This window comes from Dipteris shenzhenensis, chromosome 19 (genome assembly GCF_047967505.1).
Source record: "Dipteris shenzhenensis isolate YYH24624 ecotype China chromosome 19, Dip_SZ_1.0, whole genome shotgun sequence".
NCBI classification, from domain to species: Eukaryota; Viridiplantae; Streptophyta; class Polypodiopsida; order Gleicheniales; family Dipteridaceae; genus Dipteris; species Dipteris shenzhenensis.
This window is the reverse complement of record NC_141614.1, coordinates 44,109,995-44,132,255: the sequence shown is the minus strand read 5'-3', so window position 1 is coordinate 44,132,255 and position 22,261 is coordinate 44,109,995. Positions and strand designations below refer to the sequence as shown.

Genomic DNA, 22,261 nt, shown 5'->3' with positions numbered 1-22,261 from the left:
ACTTGGGCTTAATGATGCATGATGTTGCAAGCTAAAAGCTTCATTAAATGGAGGGGGATACTAGGAGAAAAGGGCAAGCTACTCAAACAATTTTTTTTTGTCTCTAGGCTTCGTTTGTCTCAGCAATAGTATTGCACATCAGGCCAAGTTAAGTTAGTCACATCAAATCTTTTTAATAAAGTTAGGTTATGTTATATAGATTAGGTTAGATTAGGGTTGGTTCGACTAGGCTAGAGGTAGGTTAATCAAATATTGCCCTTATGTTAAGAAAGGTCTAATGTCTACTAAAGTAATGTGAATTAATATAAATTTATGAAATGCAATTCAAATTGGTTTTTTGCCATTTGATTTTGTTATGTTGAGAATAAAAAATATTGGCTTTGGAATCATTATCATAACAAATGTATTCTGGAAGTTATGAATTTATGAAGAAACGATACCCATTATATGAATTTATGCTAATATATACTGTTTTGATGATTCATTTGTCCCTAATTGTTTAGCTTTTTCTTCTATTAGCTATTTCCATGTTTGTGCAAGTAGTATCCATGTTTTATAAGCTTTGGTATGCTTTGAGTTTGTATTTTTCGAAAGCTATTGAGAATATCAAGGTAATATAGTCTTTCAATGGGCATGCCATGTACCCCTCTTTATTTATTGCCTTCTCATGATGACAAGAAAATTTCTTAAGTCTTAGCTTTCCGAGCCTCACTTTTGGTTTTTGAGAAAAGTTCTTTAATTTTTTGGAAAATTGTTGCAAAATAGATCCCCTTAATCATGCTTAATTGTGGCCCTCACTCACCTTGTTTAGCATTACTTGTTATCTCTTGGAGCCACTAAAAAATTTTGCTTAATACTATAAGTCATGTTGACTCTTTAAGTGCGGAGACAATAAATATGTGAGCTTGAAAATCATAATGTAAGATAGAATAATTAATTTTTATACAAAGATATACTCAAGAGGGCATTCTTGCATTAGAATGTCATATGTACTTGGGAAGACGAGGATCACAATAAGAATAACTTGAACAATACGTTCCCTTCTATATTCTTAATACATTAATGTGAGCTTGAAAATCATAATGTAAGATAGAGTAATTAATTTACATACAAAGATACACTCAAGAGGGCATTCTTGGATTAAAATGTCATAAGAACTTGGGAAGACGAGGATCACAAAGGAAAACTTGATCAATACGTTCCCTTCTATATTCTTAATACATTAATCAAGTGAATTATCACTATTGGGTTTCACTATGTAAATGCATCTATAACACCTCAGAGCACAAAGGTGGGTTTTTTGGGGCTTTTCCATATGCCATAAAAACAATTAGGAAGGGCATTAAGATCCCTTGTATTTGTTGTATAAGATGGTATTTCTTGAGGGGTGTATCATGCATATGTCATATACAATGGTATATGTTCAATGACTTATGTAAGATGGTATTTCTAGAGGCATCATTTATATAGGTGGTATCTAACCTCAGTGAACTCTCCTTGCCCTTTCCCTTGTATGTGCCCCCAACAATATGCTATAGGTTTTTAACTATAACTATCATGGAGGCTTGGAAGGCTATGTCTCCAAGACTGATCTATGCATTATGTTATACAAGCACCATAGTGTTCATTATTGTTTCTTTTGGTGATTGTTTAGCCAATTCATAGCATTTCAAACCATAGATCTTGAAATTAATGTAATTATTGGACTTAATTTGAATTAGTATAAGAATTGAAGGGTTTGAGTAGAGAGAGTTGTGACATGAACATAAGCCATTAAAGGGATGTGTCTTAAAATATTTGGCAATTTTGGTTAGCATAATGGAAATTTAACTTTTTTTGGCATTCATGGATCTATGTGATCATAAGAAAATCATAAATTTTGTTGTAGTTAATCTAGCTATTAGAGGTAGAGTGACTTGGGATGAGAGTAAAATATTAATATGAGGGTTTGTGTGAGAAGAGACTTGACATTTATGGGGACCATAGCAGTTCATGGAGAATTAATTGTCCATGTGAGAAGAAGTACAAGGCAAGGAAGAAATTGTCTCAAATGAGACTTAGCATGTTTGGGGAGAGACAAGCTGCTTGTACTCCAAGCAAGGACGATTAAAGGCCACTATACATTAACCCCAGTTATGTAGCCAATATTCAACATATATATATGAATGACATAGAAGATAAGAGTGTTTTTAGCACCCACAAATCTATGTGTTCCTCTCTGTTTGTCACTCTCTCTTGTTTTCCACTTCCGTTGTGAACTCACAATTGGTATCAGAGCACCATGGCATTAGGCCTGTGGTATGCGTGGGAGAGGAGCTTCGGTTCAAGGCGCTTCTTGAGGTGTACGATGATGCAATAGCCACAGGATAGAGATTGAGCTTGGATTGGCCATCACAGGAGCTTACCTATTGTGTGAATCCCCTCTTATCCACCACAAGAGGGAGAGTCATTCTTGGATATGTGAGCTGTCTTTGAGGTGAAGAAGCTTCTCTGTGGAAGTCGCACAAGCCTGACATCCCTTCACCGTTTTCACTGTAACTTTTGGATTCGATATCGGATTTGGGAGTTCTAGTAATGGGATCGAAGAGTACCGATACCTAGGTAGTTACAGCTTGCATTCTAACGTTTATAGGTCTCTTTTTTGCGCACAACAGAGTTGATTTGTTTTGGGACAGCAAGTCCAAATTTGTTGGAACTTGAGTTTGAAGCAACCATTCGCAGATCTGTCAGTTCCGGTGGACCATTCCAATGGTGTTTACAAATGGATCTGTTTGCTAAAATGTTTTTTGGTCCGTGTGTTGGAAGTGATTGGGACCACCGTTTTTAAAACCGTCTGTTCCATCATGTTCTAAAAGCCTCCCGTGGAGATTTGGAGAATTTTTGTCTCTCTAAGATGTCGGATTGTCTTCTTTTTTCTCTCTGCCAGAAAATCTTTCGAAGGTTCAATTTCAAGTCAACTACGAGGATTGACTGGCTTTTACTCCCTCACCAAATAAGATCAAGTCAAAAGACTTTTGCAACTCATTACACAGAATACTTATGCATAGGAGCACACATAAGATGCAAAAATTAATAGCTGTAATCTCCATTTTGCCTCTTTGTATCCCAAGAAGCACACGAAGATCCTTTGTGGTCTGTTGGCCCCCGCAACTCATTGGGGAACAATACGATAATATCCTTGGTGCATGTATCTCCAAAAAAAATAGTCTTGAACTTGGAGTTCCAACAAAAAACTCAAACACACACTAATACATAACTAAAAATAAGTTTCACTTATTGCAAAAAAATAAAGTGATAAAAAAGATAGTTTATTCACCCAAGGTGAGATGCCATCTCCAGCTAGTCAACCAATGGATATGGTGTCACTGGAGCTGACCAATACCTGGGACCTGTATATTTCTAAATGTCAATAAATATATTATTAAATAAACCAAGCTAGCATTTAATAGCTATTAAATAAATATATATATGTGATATTAGCCACCATTGAGAATGATTCATCCATCCTACCATGTTGCAATAAAGATACACCCTCTCAAAGTATATAATTAATGGGGAGAATCCAACCACTACCATTCCTCCATAGTTCTATGACACCAGAACGGTACTCGGGTCATAGTCTACAAATACCTTATCAATGGAATTTAAGGCGTGATATTCTCATGAACCTTGGTGGTGTTCATAAACACCTTAGTTTCTCTTACCTTAACCATATATATCCATGTGAATCTTTTCTCATGTCATCACCCTTAGTGGTGTCCATATCCCAAGAAGCCCTGGACTAAGTGGAGGTATGCAAGATTATAGTTGATGCAACGATGAGGCAATGACAAAGCATTTAATATGCACTTCTAGATGTTAAGACTAAAATTCTTCATTTTAAGAGTTGGATTTCTCATTAAGGCTATTTTGGTTTTTTTTCTTTTGTTGAAAACTTAACAGTTCATGGATGCACAATTGAAAACCATAAATTCAAACATCTTTCAAAAAATTTTGACATTATAATCCAGAGAAGAATGCCATGTCACTAGTGCCATTTAGTGAGTGTTAATATGAAATATGTAGCATTGCCTTAACTATGTTGACACATTATCATGCAAACATCATACACAGCATTTAAGACCCAAAGTCTACAACTAGTGTAAGAAAAAAAATGCATTGGACTAGTATTGAATGTACAAATGAGTAAATATCATTTTTTTAAAATCATAGCTCCTATCCTGCACACATATCATCTATGGTTTCAACACAAATGTGTCCATATTCTACAATGTCTACTCTCCTCATGGAGATGGACCAAGGTGGTAAATAAGGGGAAAATACATAACAACATTTGGCTTTGAATTTGTATTTTTGCTGCTGTTGATAAACCCGGCCACATTGCCATGCCAAAGATCACCAATAATGTACACCATATCCTCCATAGAAACATAAGGGTCCTCTTGGATAGAGTACTTCTTTAGCCTTAGTCTAACTTCACACAATTCTTTCCAATTTTAATATGCATATTTGTCACCTCTGCAATGGAGAAGAGTAGCCCCTCTCTTAATGGAATCATGCACAAATAAGTCATGGCCAGCCCCTGTAATAGATGACTCATGCACCTCAAAATCCACATTTTTTCCTTGATGGGGATAGGAAAATTTGGTGTTCCAAGCGAATCACTTTCTTGTACGTACATACTCAGGCAAGATTTTAAAGTATATCTATCTGCATGGCAAAAGACAACCCAATTAGCCCAAAAACATTATAGTAACTTGAGATAAAATCAAAGGAAAATTTGGCATATGTACCTTCATGGAAAATGTGCACTTAGAAGTCTCTTTAGAAAGGTCTTAGCAATGTGCTTCCCTTAGCATATTTATTTGTGACATGTTAAGTTGAGGCAAGTCTTCACCACCACTGTGACTTGGCATGTGGGATGCGCCCTCTAGTTCTCTCTTAACCCTCTCCCTTAGGTGGTCTGCAAGAGGAAGCTTTCCTATATTGTATTCCATTATTGACCGTTGATGATTTTTCTCACTCCATTCTTCAAGAACTTCTTGGATGAGGTTGAAATCTTTATGGCCCTCCACCACCGGTAATTGTGCCTACTGATTACTCTCAATCACAAATCACTCGCCTCTTCAAGATGTAGCAACAAGTAAGGCTTCAACTCTCCTAGTAGAATGTTATCTTCTTTGTCTTGCACATTAAACAGATGAGGAAATATGTGATTTGATGGAGGACTGATGCAAGTAGTCATCAATAAGTATTGTCCTCCTAGCATCACATCCAAATGCCTTCAAGATTTTTAATAAGGATTTGAACATAGCCTCTACACCAACCTTGTCAGGCCTATTTATCCTCCTCTTAATATAAGTGTAGCATCCCTACTGAGCCCATATCACAAAGAAAGGGAGTTTTTACTTTGCATATATTTGAATATTTTCTACCATTTCAATGACATTATGCTCCATTGCTATTGACCAAATACCTACATTAGATTTTTGTAGCAAGATCCTTAGAAATTCAATTCACCCAGGTCAAAAAACCATATAACTATTGTGGCATACATAACAAACGTGTGTATTGTGACTTGAACAAGCAATGGGTTAATAGTAAGCCATTCAATCCCAATATCACAGTCATCCTTGGCTTACCCAGGGAGGATGGAATTGGATGGATTACAAGCTGCCTTGTGCTCTATGTTTATTTATGTTTGGCACATCACCAAGATCCAATTTTACCTTAGAGTCGCCAGCTCTTGACACCACTTCAAAAAGTGCACTGCTATTGAGGTTGCTTGTGGTTGTCCACAATTTTGATGGCATGTTTTCTTGTGTAGTAGTTGTCTCCACCTTCTTTGAAGCATCACTAATTCCAACATCACCAAGATTTGAGTTGACCTTAGACTCTCTAGCCCTTGATACCAGTTCCAAAAATATAGTGCTAATGAGGTTGCTTCCAGTTATTCCCATTTCTAGTGGCATGTTCTCTTGTGTATTATTTATCTCCATCTCCTTCCTTATATCATTGATTCCAACATCCTCAAGGTTGCTCTCTCCTAATACTACTTCCAACAATGTACTTCTTTCTGGTGTTATGTTTTCTTTTGTAGTATTTGTCCCCCTCTCCTTCCATGCATCAATAATTCCTATGGAGTATAATTCCAAGAAACTCATTTATTATTTACAATATAATTATCATGGCATTTTCCCTTTAAGTTTATGGAGAATGGCACTATTGCCATTCTCCTTGTGTGGATGTGGAGAATGACACTATTGCCATTCTTCCTATGAGGTGATGGAGAATGTCACTTGTGAGATAGACAACTGCACAAAGTACTATCCCCTATCACCACATGGAGAGTGCATTTTCCCATGGCACTAGTTCCATTCTCTGCATCACGAGGGTTTCCAATGAAGCACTTAAAATATAACAAAATTTACATTACAAAACTTCTAAAACTTATAGGAAGTGAACATGAATACAAATGCAATATAGGTTGATGAAATAGATATCAAAAATATGAATGGGACAAATCACCTTACTCTTATTCTCCACAACCTCATATGAAGTGGCAGAGAACTGCACTAGTACCATTTAAGTTTCAATGGATGACAATAACATCATTCCTTTATGAGGTAAGGTGAATTTCTAAAAAACCTCATCAGAGAATGGCACTAGTGCCACTCTCCAAATTCTGATGTTTGTGGAAAGAACTTCAATTCAAACACTTTGGAAGGACAAATATTACAATACATTGGGTTCATAGTACACAAAACCAATATCAATAAAAAAAGTGGCAATGTTATATTATTGAAATGGTCACTACTACTTTTTTAAAACTAGGATTGATATGTCAAATCATCAAGTGACATAACAAGTGGAATATTAGCAATATCTTTGGCAAGTATAGGAGGCAAGGGTCCCATTGGCTCACTATCATCATCTAAATCATTTGGTGGTGTGGCAAAGCAGCATGTGTTTGTAGTGGCTTTTCGATTCTGGACCAACATCTGACCTTTGGATCATTTGTTAAAAGTTCAAAGTAAATGGACTTAACATCTACAGCTTGTTCTTTTGTTAACACTGAGGATACCACTCTTCTTTCATAGGATAATGCATGCATTGCCAAAACTCCTTTGGTGAAGAAGTCAACTACAAACTGATTATCCCTGCAAAAGCGTATGATGCTTTCTTTGATGATGCATTCTTTGATGGCCTCCTGTGGATCTTTTGTTTTGTCCTCATCATCACTATCAACCATGATATTATCCTCAAGTATGTTGTAGGGCTTGGCAACTTGCAAGAAGTGATAAAATCTAGAATATCCACCATCTGAGCTCAAGAATGTCAAAATGCCAAATGTTTCTATCAAACCCATGAGCGTCTCATCTTTGGTGCAAATGGCACACATGAATCTTTAACTCCAAATTGAACACTCATCAATGGCATTCTTTAGATTGACCATCTCTATCATATTCAAAAATGATAAAAGAACAAACTATGATAGAGACAATGTGGACCGCATTACAACTTTAATTAACTTCCCAAATGTAGCTTTATTCCATCCAATGTTTTTTGCAAACCCTTGTGTAGTGTCAAGAACACACAAGCTTATAGCAAGGCCATTTGAAAAGTTTTGTGACAAGAATTGGTCACCTTCCATTTCCATATTGACAAGAGATACCGTCCATGGAAAACACTTTTTTGACTTGACACTATCATCATTTCTTGCTTCTATTAATCATTCAACATAGCTAATTGTAGCTAGTGGGAATTCAGGCATTGGATCTACCAACCTGTAGCTTTTCCTTTAGCCATGTCTCGCAAATTCCATGAAATCTTTGGAAAACAATGGGAGTAATACCAAAATACCCTGCAAAGTTATCCCATGTCCCAAAGGAGGGATTTGGATGTTCCGAGGTGAATACTTTTGTAAGCTCCTCTCTAACTACCTTGTTTTGCTTCATTTTCGACGCACTTTGAGCCATGTTGGTAACATCCTTGTTGTCTTGCTTGGGCTTGATAAGTACAATGTCACCTAACTCTATCTCCCCTTGGATCTTTCTCATACTATCATCCAACCCCAATAAGTTTCTCATATATGTTATGGTTGGTTGATGACCTCCCTCCTGCACTAATCTCAAAAAATTTATCCACTTTTCATAGATGTCATCCTCATAGGTCACCATATGGGTGTCGGTGGAAAATTTGGCACCCATTAACACATTTGCAATTGACACAAAATTGTAAAAAAAGACAATAGAAAATCATAATCAATACTTATAATAGATGCGATTCAGCCAAACATCCAAAGACAGATTGCCATTCTTCTGGAATTGAAGCCACTCTAATCATTCTCACTGAAGAGAGAAATGGCAGAAGATCCATTCTCCAAAAGAAGTGAGGAAACAAACTTGGAATTTGACATCATTACAAAAGAAGTGAGGAAACAAACTCGAGTATTCAAGCTGCCACCACCATACGCACATGAAGGGTTGAGGAGTGTGTGTTAGTCTTGATCAATGTCCAAGGAACCAAATCCAAGCCCAAGTGTGTGTTATCTTGCGTGTCCGGGGCCATGCGTTTCGCCTCTGTCTTGCACTACCTCAAATGCCTGGTGCACCCCTCTTCCTCCCCCCCAGCGGGGGAGGAGCCCAATTCAAAAATCCCAACAAGGACCAAGGTTTTACCTTCTAGCATGCATCTCATCAGCTCAGCACCCCGACTAGTAGCTCCAGGCATGGCTCCCTTTTCCTTGTTTGTATGGACTAAAAATACATTCTGTTTTTTATTTTCAACTCAAAATATGAACAACAGAGATAGTTTCTCTATTGTGCAATGTAAACGTCTCATTTGAATGGAATGCATACTTGAGGCTTGAGTCTTACAGTGTGGTCTTTAGTACACTGTCTGGTTTTGTTGATTTTCAAATGACATCATTACAATGTGGTCTGTAGTACACTGTCTGGTTTTGTTGCTTTTTAGATGACATCATTACAAAAGAAGTGAGGAAACAAACTAGAGTACCTAAGTTACCACCACCATACGCACATGAAGGATTGAGGAGTGTGTGTTAGTCTTCATCAATGTCTAAGGAACCAAATCCAAGCCCAAGCGAGTAATGGAAAATGGAGAGTCATAATGAGCAAGGAACAAGGAGAGCTAGATGTTCGGTCAAGAAGGGAATTAGGCATATGTAGCTGTGGGCCTCACCAGAACCCAACAGAGCCATGCACAGCCCAAGTGGTGCCATGATAAATAGCATAAATAGCAACCGATGAAGGCATTGAATGAGTTGGATGTGCAGTACATTGAGTGAGCATTACGCTATAGAGTTACCAAAGAATCCATGCAAGAACCTAAACATTCTTCCAAAATGCAACGCTGCCACCATGCAAAAATGGGCACCGTACCTTATACTAGCCTCTGTGAATTTTCATTACATCACTAGCAATCACCAGTTAGTGCAAAAGCGAAGGTCCCTCCAAACTTAGCACAAATCACATTTTCCACGGGAGCCACCTACTCTACCTTATCCACAACTCACCATGATTAGTTGCAAGGTTAGTAATTTTACCTTTCGTATGGTAGAAATCATTAATTTGTATAATCACAAATGCGTCCCTAAGCAAGGAACAACAACCATTGTACTAGAGAGCTAATATAATTACGTAGGACTAAATAAACCCAAACTAAACAAATATACAAAGGTTGTTAGATATGCTAGCTAATTAAACACAAAGTAAGTTTAGGTTAAACTTAAAAAACCTCACTTACAAGCAAAGGAAGCTTGATATAATATATAATTTAATACAAAAGCAAGTACTTTAAGCATTAAAATCATGAAAAGGAGCTCATTAGAGCAATGCTCCTTAAGAGTATCCCAAGGAATTATTACAAAACCCAAGCTTCCATCAAAAACCAAAAACAACAAACACCCAACATGGTATGTCAATACACTGCCTCATAAAAGAACACTCCACAGTTGAGTACATAAAATCTATGTACATTAATCACACTGATAGTTCTCGTTCTTCAAGAATGTACCTCCAGTAAGTCATTCATCTATCAAAGTGATAGTACCCTACATTATAAATAGAATGCATCCATAATTATGAGTGTGAGCATCAATGCCCCATTAGCACAATACAACATAGTGAGATGTGAGCGTTATGTCAACGATTGAGTTAGAAGTAGTAATCATAGTGTGTATGTGTGTGAGAGTGTGTGAGTATACATGTATGTATGTGTGTATATGAGTAAGTGTGAGTGTGAGATATGTGTGCGTGAGTGAGTGTGTATGTGTGTATGTGAGTGTGTGTTTGTACGAAATGCAAAGTGAAAGGAAGTAGTAGTAGTAGTAGTAGTAGTAGTAGGAGGAGGAGGAGGAGAGAGAGAGAGAGTGTGTGTGTGTGTGTAAAGAAATAAGTGTCTGTTTGTGTGAGATACATTTACTAATCAAATTTATTGTGTGTGTGTGTGTATGTGTATGTGTGTGTGTGTGTGTGTCCGCAACCTAGAGGATAAGCCCACATGTTGAGGGGTAAGCCCACCATATGGAACTTATATAAGATTTTGGACATCAAACCATAAACCAGGAATGATGTTGTTATTCAAGAAATGCAAGATATTTTTGGTGATCAAGTAAGGCTTAATACCATTTTTCTCAAAAAGACCAATTAATCTTAGCAAATCGATATATGCCCAAGGCCCAGGCAAATCATTATAATTAAGAGGGAGCACTTATGAGATTCAAACCTTATATGCAATATTTTTGGGTCTATTGCTAGCTGTATGAATAAACAAAACCTTAGTACAAGGGAGTTTATCTTTTTTCTAAAAGGTATGGGTTTCATAGCAACCAATAAAAGGTCTTAAAAGTGTTATGGACATGTTCAAATAAGTGGTAGAATAAGTGTCATAAGTGGGCTTAATGGTAATAATATCCAAAGGGTAAATACACAATGGATCTGCTAAATCAAAGGGTTTGTTTTGAGAGAAACAATCCAAAATAAACTTACTATTAATAAAAATTAAATCATCCATAAATCATGTCAAGATATAAAAGGCCTTGAGTTTCTCCATGTCTTTAAGTCTTAACAATTTGAGAATATATTGTACTTCAAACCAGGCAAGATACAAGTTTCTCCATGTCTTTAAGTCTTGACAATTTGAGAATATACTATACTTCAAACCAGGTAAGATATAGGTTGCACCAAAGTGGAGAACAAGAGTATCCCATAGGAATACCTTTTGTTTGAACATAAACATCCACACCAAGTAAAATAAAAAGGTTTAGATTAATAAAAAATTTGAAGTTGAGCATACACTCTTTGTTTTTCTTTGTGAGCCCCAGCTATTTTTTGGTTTTTTTGAAGCCAAGATAGCCAGCTTTACTTAGAATATTGATAAATTTTTGGATAGATTATATGAGGCTATAACTCCCTTGGTGAGGTATGGCTTCATAGCATGACATGATGTCAAAGGTATACACTATGAACGTTCTTTCTGGTAGATTAATCAAAAGATCATATTGGTTATGAATAATCTGATATGCATTTGTGCAAGTACGGGTAAAGGTCTAGAGATCTCCATGATGCCTTTCAGTATATTCCCGATTCCAAAGTCAAGGGCAATAAGCATTTTAGTAATAAACTTGGTAATATTAGTAAGCATACAATTATGGGCATTAGTGAGCCATCTAAATGCCTTTTTATGCACTTTATACGTTCCCATGAGATAGGGGAAAGTGAGATTAGATGGCTACTCAATGCCATAGGATAATGAATATATTTTAACATTTTCAGCTACATCATTTTTTGAGCATTTTTTGTGACCAAAGACTGTGAAAATTTGGGAGAGCCTTAGCTGCTAGTCTCATTAGCTTTTTACAAATGAAGGTCGAGGTTTGAGAGGATTTATCTAGACCTAAAATATAAAGAGAGTAAGGTAATCCACTTCATCCATAATATTTTTATCAAGAAACCATGGTTTTTGATTGAACCTATGATTCAGAAAATGGGATTTCAATTTCCTAAGGACAATCAACTTAATGCAATTCTCGTGTTTTGATGCAGCACTGATGCACATCCAAGCACATAGTTTGGTAGAGGCTAGATTTAACTCTGTAATGATTGGGTAACAGTTCACCAAGACTAGGGGAATATGGTTAAGACCTTTTTTCATAAAGTCTTGCAAGAATGGTTGTCGACAGATCAATGGGTCCATGGAAAGGACATGGGTGCCAAAGTTGTCAAAGTCTTCTGTAAAGGCCCTAAATCTTTTTGGAGTGGAACAAATACATGCTATCGAATCTATAGAGAAGTCACAAAATGTGTCCCACTGATTTATAGAAAGTGGCAAAGCCAAGTTTTTAGGAAATTTCCATCCAAACCCAATGTTAAAAGTGGGCAATGTCTTTTTAACACCACATTCTTCAAAAACCTCCACAAAAACCTTTTTCAGTGGAATAAAATTAAAAAGTTTATTGACAAAAAGGAGATGAATAAATCTTTAGATTTCCTATTCTGACTATCGAGCAAAGATAAATCATTAGCTTTTTTTGTGATGAATCTTACTTGCTCATCCTCATTACTAAATTCAAGTGCTTTTGAGGTCTCGCCAAGTCCTTCGAAACAAAGGAACAAGGTTTCTTGGTAGAGCTTTTCATGGTAGATGGAGTAGTCATGAGCCATTTAAGATCCTTATTTTTTTATGGAAGTAGGATTGCTTCAATAGTGTTGGCCACTGGAGTGTTGAGGAGTCGAGGCAAGAGCAGGGAATTCGGGGTAAAAATTAACAAGTTATGAGTAGCCTCTAGCATAAAATCATGAAACCAAAACTCACTAAGACTGCAAATTCGAACTCTAAGGGGAAAGAGGCTACCCAACCAATGAAGGCATATACTAGAATTGGCCTTGATGCGAAGGGAGAAAAACTAGACAAGTTTCGAAACACAAACCATAAGAGATGATCCAGCAAACTAATGGAAGCAGAACAAGCTGAATTGGGATCGGATCTTTTGCATTGGCATTTTAAAAATGGTCTATAGGTATTCTAGCAATTTTTCAAGAACTTTTTGGGTTCCTAAAGCTTGTCTTGATTGATGGGACCTTTGGTTCTGGAAATCAAAGCCATGCTTGAGCATTTGGAGGGATCAACATCAGAAAGCTTGATTTGAAAAATATCAAAGAAAAAGTCATTAAACAAAAGATATCTGGATTGTATGGCAAGCATTTTGCAATGATCAACCACATCAATTAAGAAACTACAAAAAAGAGCTAAGGAGGAGATTGAGAAAGGAGCTCTATGGTTGATAGCGTCAAAATCCCAAAGCTTATGCTCCAATGTTATGGAGTCTAATTCAAGTTGTCGATGAGGGCGGAGGGGGATAGCACTAGAGAAGGCAGGAGGAATTACTTTTTGAGGAGAAGAAAAGGATGGAGGAAATGGAATTTAAAGAAGAAAGAGCTTCTTTCTTATTGTGGTTCAAGAGGTCAAAGTCCAAAAGAAAGTTGACGATTTCAAGAATGTTCTTAATTTCTAATGGAATAGTTGGAATACCTTTGAGAAGAAAGATTTTGTTAACAACTAAAGGTAGGGTAGAAAAGTAAAAGTTAAGATCCAAGCGTCAATCAAGGGAAGGGATGAAAATAATTTGTTGAAATATTCAAGAAAATCAATTGGGCCTTGGATAGAACAAGAAGTGAGATCCAATCATTAATGGAGCAATAGTAAAAGTAGAATTTGACTTCCTAAGGGTAGATTGCTTTTAAAAATATAAGAGCTTTCTATGGAAGTCTGGACCTTTGAAGCAAGATAAGATGCATTGTGTACCAACAAGAGGAACCGAGATGTTGGCTAAAGTAGCAATATAATCAAGTTTAAGCACGGATGGAATCCATTGGTTCTGCCATAAAATAAACGTAATTAGTGTACAAACAAATAAAAAAGAATGAAAACCCAGCACAAACAGTATAGGAAGACTAGTATGCATCATTCAACAAGTAATCCAATGCATAGTTAACCAATGACCATTTAAATCCAATGATTAAGAATTAACTATATGGTACTAGCCATGCCCAAAGGCTACTTGGGAAATAAGAGTTTGTGTTTCAATTTAATACTCCCATCAAAATTGAACCATATAGTTGATTCAATCATTTGGATAAAGTGTGCCCCATTCTAATAAATATTTCTAAGGATATGAGTAAATGATAATTAGAGGAATGAAGTAGAAGCAGATTATCAAAAACCTTAGACCCCACTACAAGGGCACTTAAACAAGCAATGTTTTTTAGCAAGACATCACATGTGGAGTATGAACATAATTATCCATCATAAACAAAGTGTATACAAGAAATCCAAGTGATGAGTCCTTCCAGAAGTCCGAGAACCAAGGTCAAGTCAACTTACTTGCCAGCATCCAACAGAAACTAAGTGCTAGAACATCTTAGCATCAATTGAGTAGATAGGTAATGAATGTTTACCCCAGCTTATTATCGCTTTTACCAAAAAAAAAAACCTTCTAGATTTAAAAGTTGCCGGTGAACTGTGTATGCAATAAGACATGTGTTAGATTAGGGATTAGCATATGTGTGAAGGCTTATCCTTGGGGGGTAATCCAAGCTTTTATTATTTCAAACAATTATGCCTAGTAGCTCTACATAAGAAAAAGACCTACAATTGACTTAAAATTGTATAAATGTATGAAAGCATACAGCCAATTTAGCACTATAGGAATAAGAAAGCTTAATATTAACAGGAGCAAGAGATGATATTATTGCAATAATAAATTTCACATAAGGAAAAAGCACTACGGGAGTGCAAGCAATATCAGTGAAGAAATATAAATCATTAATTAAGTCCCAAACCAAAGTTTGAACTACATGTTAATAATCCAAATGTTTGAAAGACTAAAGATCATTAAAATGAAGACCACCCATTTGGATTTGAGAAGTAAATAACGTTTAAGGAAGTTTGAATAAAAAACAAGAAGAGCATTATGTCCAAAGAGACTAGGAGAATCAGGAGAGCCAAATAGGTTAGCCAAGTAACTAGCTGGGAAGAATAGGTAGAAGAATTAGATGACTCAAGAAGAAATGAATAAAAAATAAATTGCACATGTAACCATTTCTCATATAAATATTAATACATAAATCAACATATGTAAAAATAAAAGTACATAATATGTTGACCTTTTAATTAAAAAACATTTAAATAAACCAATGAAGGCGTGAGGTAAACAAGAGAAATTATTGTTGACTAATGAGTGCAAAAGTTATCAAGGAAATGAGTATATCTATAATCATTATAGGAGGAAGGAGAGCGAGAGGATGAGACGGTTAAAGAAGTTCAAGAGTACAACAAATTTATATTGAGCAAAGCATACTATAGAGACCTTATTAAAAAAATTATTTGCATAATGATATGCGTATGACAAACCAAGAGAACAAAAAATAATAAATAATAAGTCTACAAGAACTAAAAATCTTTACATAAAACTAACTAGCAATATAGCTTTTAAAAATGGAAATATATGCATGCTTAATAAGTAATAGATTGAAGGCCATCAAACGCTATGCCCTAAGAGATAAATATAAGTAATACAAAATATATAAAGTACGGAGCACCTAAGCGCAACTTAGGGAAATTCGTCACTTCAATAGCGAATTCACACAGCCATTTATTAAGCCATGGATCATCCTGCCACTATACAATATGAAGCCATAAGCACAGCTCACATAGCAAAGAGCCATAAGACAAAACGGGTGCAACCAAACAAGATGCAAAAGCCCAACTAGCCTGCAACACAGCAAAGCTATGAACAGCCAGAGACAAATCAAAGAAAATTAAAGAGCTTATAAAGTAATAGGTTGCTGGTCATCTCACACAAACTACCAAGAAACCATAGCGCAACATCAGTTGACACAAGCAAGGACCAACCCACAACGTATCATGACAATAGGTAAAGCAAAGGATCCATAATTAGAGAAATGACTGGGAGACTCAAGGGGTAAACATTATCTGCAAGAGGCCAATGAATGTAGAGTAATCGGATAGGGCAAATGATATTCCAAGCCATAGCCCAAAAGAAGAAATCAACCCCAGTTATGCCACCTAGCTTTTGCGTGCACTAGCCACCATAAGCCATTACAAGCATAGCTCTAAGTTCCATTGGGGAACCAGCAAAACCTATTGAGCTAGAAGTGTAGTACATTGAGCAAGCATTATGCTATAGAGCTATCAAAGAATCCATGAAGACACTAACTACTCTTCCAAAACACAGTGTTGCCACCATGCAAAAATGGGCTCAAACCACCGTACCTCAATGCTAGCCTCTATGAATTTCCATTAGGTCATTAGCAAGCACAATATAACTCTGCAAATGGGTGGGTCAACTGCCTTGATTAGAGAATGGATAGCACAAAAGTATGCATTACAAGCCCATGATGTCTAAACAGAATACCTGAGAGGTACTACAAGTAGGGAGGTCAAAATAACCTTGACTAAAGTGGAACAAGAACTAAAGAACCAACACTACAATTGTTGGACAACAAATCAAAGCCAATGAAATATTGCCGAACAAAAGCTTCATGCATACCTAGGAAGTTGCCATGAGTGTGTAGTGATCAAAGTCCCTCCAAAGTCCAAGTGATGCAAGGAAGGAACAAGCACGTGCGAGTAGTAGTAGCAAAGACAGAAGCTGGAAGGGTGAGTAGGAAGGTGTGGAACGACTAGGATCAAGTGAGAAAAGAGGTAGAAGAAACCCAAATATGGAACTAAGCATTGGACACCACCAACCCCATGTGAGGATCCCTCCAAACTTAGCACAAATCACATTTTCCACGGGAGCCACCTGCTCTACCTCATCCACAACTCACCGTGATTAGTTGCAAGGTTAATAATTTTACCTTTCATATGGTAGAAATCATTAATTTGTATAATCACAAATGCATCCCTAAGTAAGGAACAACCATTGTACTAGAGAGCTAATGTAATTACATAGGACTAAATAAACTGAAGCCGAACAAATTTACAAAGGTCGTTAGATGTGCTAGCTAATTAAACACAAAGGAAGTTTAGGTTAAACTTAAAAACTCACTTAGAAGCAAACCCTGCCTAATATAATATATAATTTAATGCAAAAGCGGAGTACTTTAAGCATTAAAAATATAAAAAGGAGCTCATTAGATCCATGCTCCTGAAGGGTATCCCAATGAATTATTACAAAAACACAATAATATTGAGTTTGATTGACAAACACTTACCTACCACCATTCAAACAAACTAGGTGTTAGAACACTGTAGTTATGTTTGGGTAGACAGGTAATGCCTGTTTTCCTAGGCTTGTTATTGCTTTACCTAGGAATATAGACAACCATATGGATTCTTAGATTATTAATAATATATATATTTTAAGTAACAAGGAGTAAGGAGCGAATGAGTACATGGGTTCAAAAGGGGTTCATAGTTGGGGAAATATACATGTGTGTGTGTAGATTAAGAAGTCCCATCAATAATTGAGCCATACAATTAATTACATCAACTAGATTGGGATGCGAAGATGTCATGTGTCTGCCTTTGTTGCAGGGAGGCAGGAGGGGAGGGGGGAAGAGAGAGAGAGAGAGTCTTCGAATGATCGAAGGGTCTATGAGACTGAATGAAACTAGATACAATAAATTGGAAGGATGGAACCTTTAAACACACACAATGACTTCAACATAATCAAATATCTAATACACGTGTGTGTGCACGTGCATGCATGCATCCGTGCATGGGTGCATGCGTGCATGCATGCATGTGTGTGTGTGTGTGTGTGTGTGTGTGTGTGTGTGTGTGTGACACACACAGAGAGAGAGAGAGAGAGAGAGAGAGAGCATATTGTGAAATGCTCAAGATTAGATCTGAATACTGTGCCCCCTACAAACTAGGATCTGCCTCGTTTATTACCATGTCTCACCCTGGCAACTACCTAGGGTAGCTACAACTTGAAGGGCTGCCATGTGTGGTCACTACCACATGGTGCCATGTCACACCTCCCCCTCTCAATTTGATGCAATGAAAGGTTTGATTCGGCACTTGTGTGCACATGTCACTGGCTATCAGTTAGATGCTGCAACCTGCATGTGTACATGCGGAGCCTTTTCAAGACTTTGTATAGTCTGATCCAGGTATGCATGAAACTTTTGCATAATCCCTTCTTGTGGACTGTGTAATACACTGAGACTAAATCTCCTTCCTTGTAAACCGCATCTTCACGGCACTGCTTGTAGATTCGCTGCTACTTGGATTGTGCAACTTTGAGGTTATTTAGTATTACAAATCTGAAAATCGGCTGCACGTTCTATAGACTCTTGGTTCAAATCAACTCTGTGTCTAAATCTCCATGGAACTTCTAGATAGGGTAACTTAGGTGGGAATCTTGGATCGTGACCATATAGGGCTCTAAAAGGAATGATCCATGTTGATGCTTGTATTGTTGTTTGGTAGACTTGGAGCACATAAGGTAGGATTTGGTCCCAATTATCATGGGCTAGATTGACATAAACTTTTATCACATCTGCTTCATTGCCTTCATCAACTTCTCTATCAAATCCATTGTTTGATGATGGTGGGGTTCAAAAATCACAATCACAAACCTAAATATTTTGTGAGCACTTCCATGACTGCGATTTGAAATTCGTTCCTTGGTCAGACAGAATTGTGGTCAGGTAAGCATATCGTGCGATGACATTGTCCATTAGAAACTTTGCCACTATATTTGATGAGATATCTGTAACTACAGCTGCTTCACACCATTTTGTTAAATATTCAATTAGAATTATGATATACTTATTTCCTAACAATGACTCTAGAAAAGGACCCATGACATCCCAAGCTGCTAACTCAAAAGGTTGACTCACTATTATACTCTAAAGCAAACCTAAGAGTTTAGACATGAAAGGTTATGTTGCTTGACAAGTTGGACATGTTCGGATATGGTTGGTAATGAAAATGTGCATTTTGGGCCAATAATATTGTGTCCTAATAGCTTCAAGGATCTTGTGTACTCCTAAATGGCTAAACATTGGGTGTGCATGACAATAATTTGTAAAGTGGGCATGCAATGCAAAGGGTATGTAAAGACGTGGTTCTTTATTTGGGGCTACAAAATATAATAGATTATTCATTAGCTAGTATTGCATTTGGTCTGGATGAGGTTGTGGCTGACGGATATGGGTCACTATCTATTGAACTATGGGATCTTTTTGTTGCAATATAGAAAAACTAGACATATCATGAATGGGTTGATCAGTAGTTGCTATATGAAAAGGGATTGACAATGGAATTAAAGGTGTAGCAAGTCTCAAATCTAGGTCGACTAGATTGAGTTGTTGGACATTTTAGGGTATTGGACTCGGCAACAATGTTGTCTTTGCCTGGAGTGTATTGGATGTCGAAAGATTTCGGTTCTTGATCCCTCATTCATCGTGAAATGTCGTGTCTAAGCCATGGCCTCAAGAAAAACATCTTCATTTCTTCTAACATAGAAGAATCTGCTCGGAGCAACAATTGATTCAATTTGATGACAAATTGTGCTATGAGCTCATCTACCTTCAGCTCTAAATCTTGTGATTGCTGAAGTGCCGTTTGTGTAACATTTGTGTGTGCAAAGTTTTGCATCAATGGATGATGCAGACTCGGCCAATATTGCTTTATCAACTCATGTTGTTGAAAGAACCAAATTGCTACGATCCCCTCCAATACCTTCTGCAGCTCCACTACTTTTCGATCATCTGCCCAGCCGAAGTAATCAGCAATAGTTTTTAAATGGTCTATCCAGGCTATTACGTCTTCAGTAGGGAGTCCATGGAAGGACTTTGGCCTCACTTGATGATCAGTTCTAGAATTTGCATGTGACAATACATGGTACGAATTGAGCATTGCCATCGATGTTTGATTGGTATGTGAGAACTGATTCATGAGGGCAATCATGTGTTTGCCTCTGATCTGTGTGATATGTTGAATCTCCTGCTCTGCCATGTGATGCTCCTGTGTTTGGAACTATTGGGTTGGGACAGCATTCGAGCATTCCATGACCTCGCAGAACCAACGTCTCCACCAAGATTAGATATGAATACTGTGTCGCCTATAAACTAGGATGTGCCTCGTTTATTACAGCGTCTTGCCCTGGCAACTACCTAGGGTGGTTAGAACACCACGTGTGGTCATTTCCACGTGGTGCCAAGTCACAATATGGAAGAAGAAGATTCGAGGGGGATGGGCATTGTGAAGAGGGGGAAATTGAGATGGGTGGCACATGGGAAGGTGAGAGAGGTAGTTAGTTGGGCAACGGATAAGCTCATGAATTGGAGAAGAAGAAGATGAAAACGAAGGCTTTTGCATGGGAGGCGTTAAGAAAAAGTTAGAAACCACAAGAGCTCTTTCATGAGCCCTTCCTTCTGTTCATCTTCTTCTCATCTCAGAGCTATGGTTATGGTTATGGCTATGGCTATGGCTATGGCGTCCTTTGCTCTCATCCAAGCCTCCCTCTTCGTCTCCGCCCTCTCCGACCTCCCTTTCCCTCCCGCCCAATCGCCCCTCCCTTATTCCTTCCCCTTCTCTTCTAGTTATCACCCCATCTCCTTCTCCACTGCCTTCTCTAACATCTGGTCTTCCGATCACCAGATCCCCTCCCCCGATGACCTCTCCGTCCGCCTCTCCCTCGATCAGCTTTCAGGTCCTTCCTCCCCCGTCCCTCCCCCTCCCTAGACGCACCCAGATTTGTCCTCCGAGCGGTTTTCATGACGTGGGTCTTCCGTTCCATAACGCTTTTTCTTCTTTGCTTTTTTGAGTTCATGCTTTCGACCTCCATTTGCAGGTAGCGGCTTCAAATCGAACTCTCAATACTTATATGGACTTTTCAGTGCTGCTATCAAACTCCCTGCCAACAATTCTGCAGGCGTGGTGGTTACTTTCTATGTATAGTTTCGTTCTTTTCCGTGGCGTTTTCATTGTTCCTTCTGCACCCAAAAACTAGAATGAGACTAAACTATGACGTTATAGAAATTCTGTAAACGAGGGCAAATGCAAATGATGCTGTGTCAGCAAACCTTGATTAATGCATAGCATGGCTACTGTGGGACGATGTTAATTGAGTGCATTCAAAACATGAAGACCGTCTGAGCTATATAACAAATCGATATATGCCTGAGTAATTCTATGCACCAAACATGTTACATTATGGAATACCGCTGTTAAAGAGGGTCGCTCTTTTCAGACTTCAAATACTGGAGTGTATCAAGATACTCACGACGAGATTGACTTTGAGTTTCTGGGAGTGCTTCCGGACAACCCTTACGTCTTACAGACTAACGTTTACGCAAATGGAAGCACAAATACAGGAAGAGAACAAAGGTTCCATTTGTGGTTTGATCCTACTGCCGACTTTCACCAATACACTATTTTGTGGACTCCGAACCATACCGTGTAATCTACTTTTCCTACGCCAATTTTCAATTGCACATTTGAGCTTTTCCGTGTCTTGTACAGCAAAAGAGCGTGCTTTTGTATTCACAGCCTGCATTTAAACTAATCTTAATCAATAACAAAACCAATTACCCGCCAAGATCCTAGAATTGAATAGTTTGTTGCTCACAGCTTTTTCATAGATGGGATTCCCATTAGAGAGTTCCCAAAGACTGAACAATTAAATTCAGTGTACCCATCAAAGCCTATGTCTGTCTATGGTACCATCTGGGACGCCTCCGCTTGGGCCACCGACGGCGGAAAGTACAAAACGAATTACTCCTTCGCGCCGTTTATTGTCTCATACACAGACTTTGTGATCAATGGATGCAAAACGTCAGACGAAGGTCCGCCGGTGGATTGCTCAAACCAGAACACCGAGGAACCATTTATGAGTGAAAGTCTAACGTCGGACCAGGAGATGGGGCTCCAATGGGTGAGGCAAAATTACATGGTATATGATTATTGTTCAGATTCGCAACGGTATCCGCAGCAGCTTCCTGAATGCAGACACACGACAGTTTGAATGCCAACTTCTTTTGCAAAGTCTGAGGATTATCCATGTTCTTGTTTGAGATTGGACACCACCCTAATAAAGTCGTCACACCGGGCATGTGTATAAGAACTTCCTAGATTTCTAGCATTGTCTCTATCACCCATCAATTCACAATACTTTTGTGATTTCTACATCTTATAAACGCTTCTCTCGAACCCTTCATTCAACTTTTAAACCCTTCAAATCACAATACTTTTGTCTTTC

The 22,261-nt window shown here is 37.7% G+C and overlaps 1 protein-coding gene across 1 annotated transcript; it reads left to right on the top strand.

Annotated features, from left to right (window-relative positions):
* Nucleotides 1-20,463: 20,463 nt before the first annotated feature.
* Nucleotides 20,464-22,027, top strand: LOC147890513 (putative xyloglucan endotransglucosylase/hydrolase protein 30). Its single transcript, XM_087390307.1, has 4 exons — nt 20,464-20,713; nt 20,855-20,955; nt 21,254-21,462; nt 21,634-22,027. Exons 1-4 carry the CDS (start codon nt 20,464-20,466, stop codon nt 22,025-22,027), a joined length of 954 nt encoding a protein of 317 aa, XP_087246433.1.
* The last annotated feature ends 234 nt before the right edge of the window (nt 22,028-22,261 follow it).

Bases quoted from the DNA above. Each gene is read 5' to 3' on its own strand.
- LOC147890513 (XM_087390307.1), top strand. From the start codon at position 20,464: ATGGTTATGGTTATGGCTATGGCTATGGCTATGGCGTCCTTTGCTCTC. The intron at 20,714-20,854 runs GTCCTTCCTCCC...CTCCATTTGCAG, and splicing joins CTCCCTCGATCAGCTTTCAG to GTAGCGGCTTCAAATCGAAC. The intron at 20,956-21,253 runs GTATAGTTTCGT...CGCTCTTTTCAG, and splicing joins GCGTGGTGGTTACTTTCTAT to ACTTCAAATACTGGAGTGTA.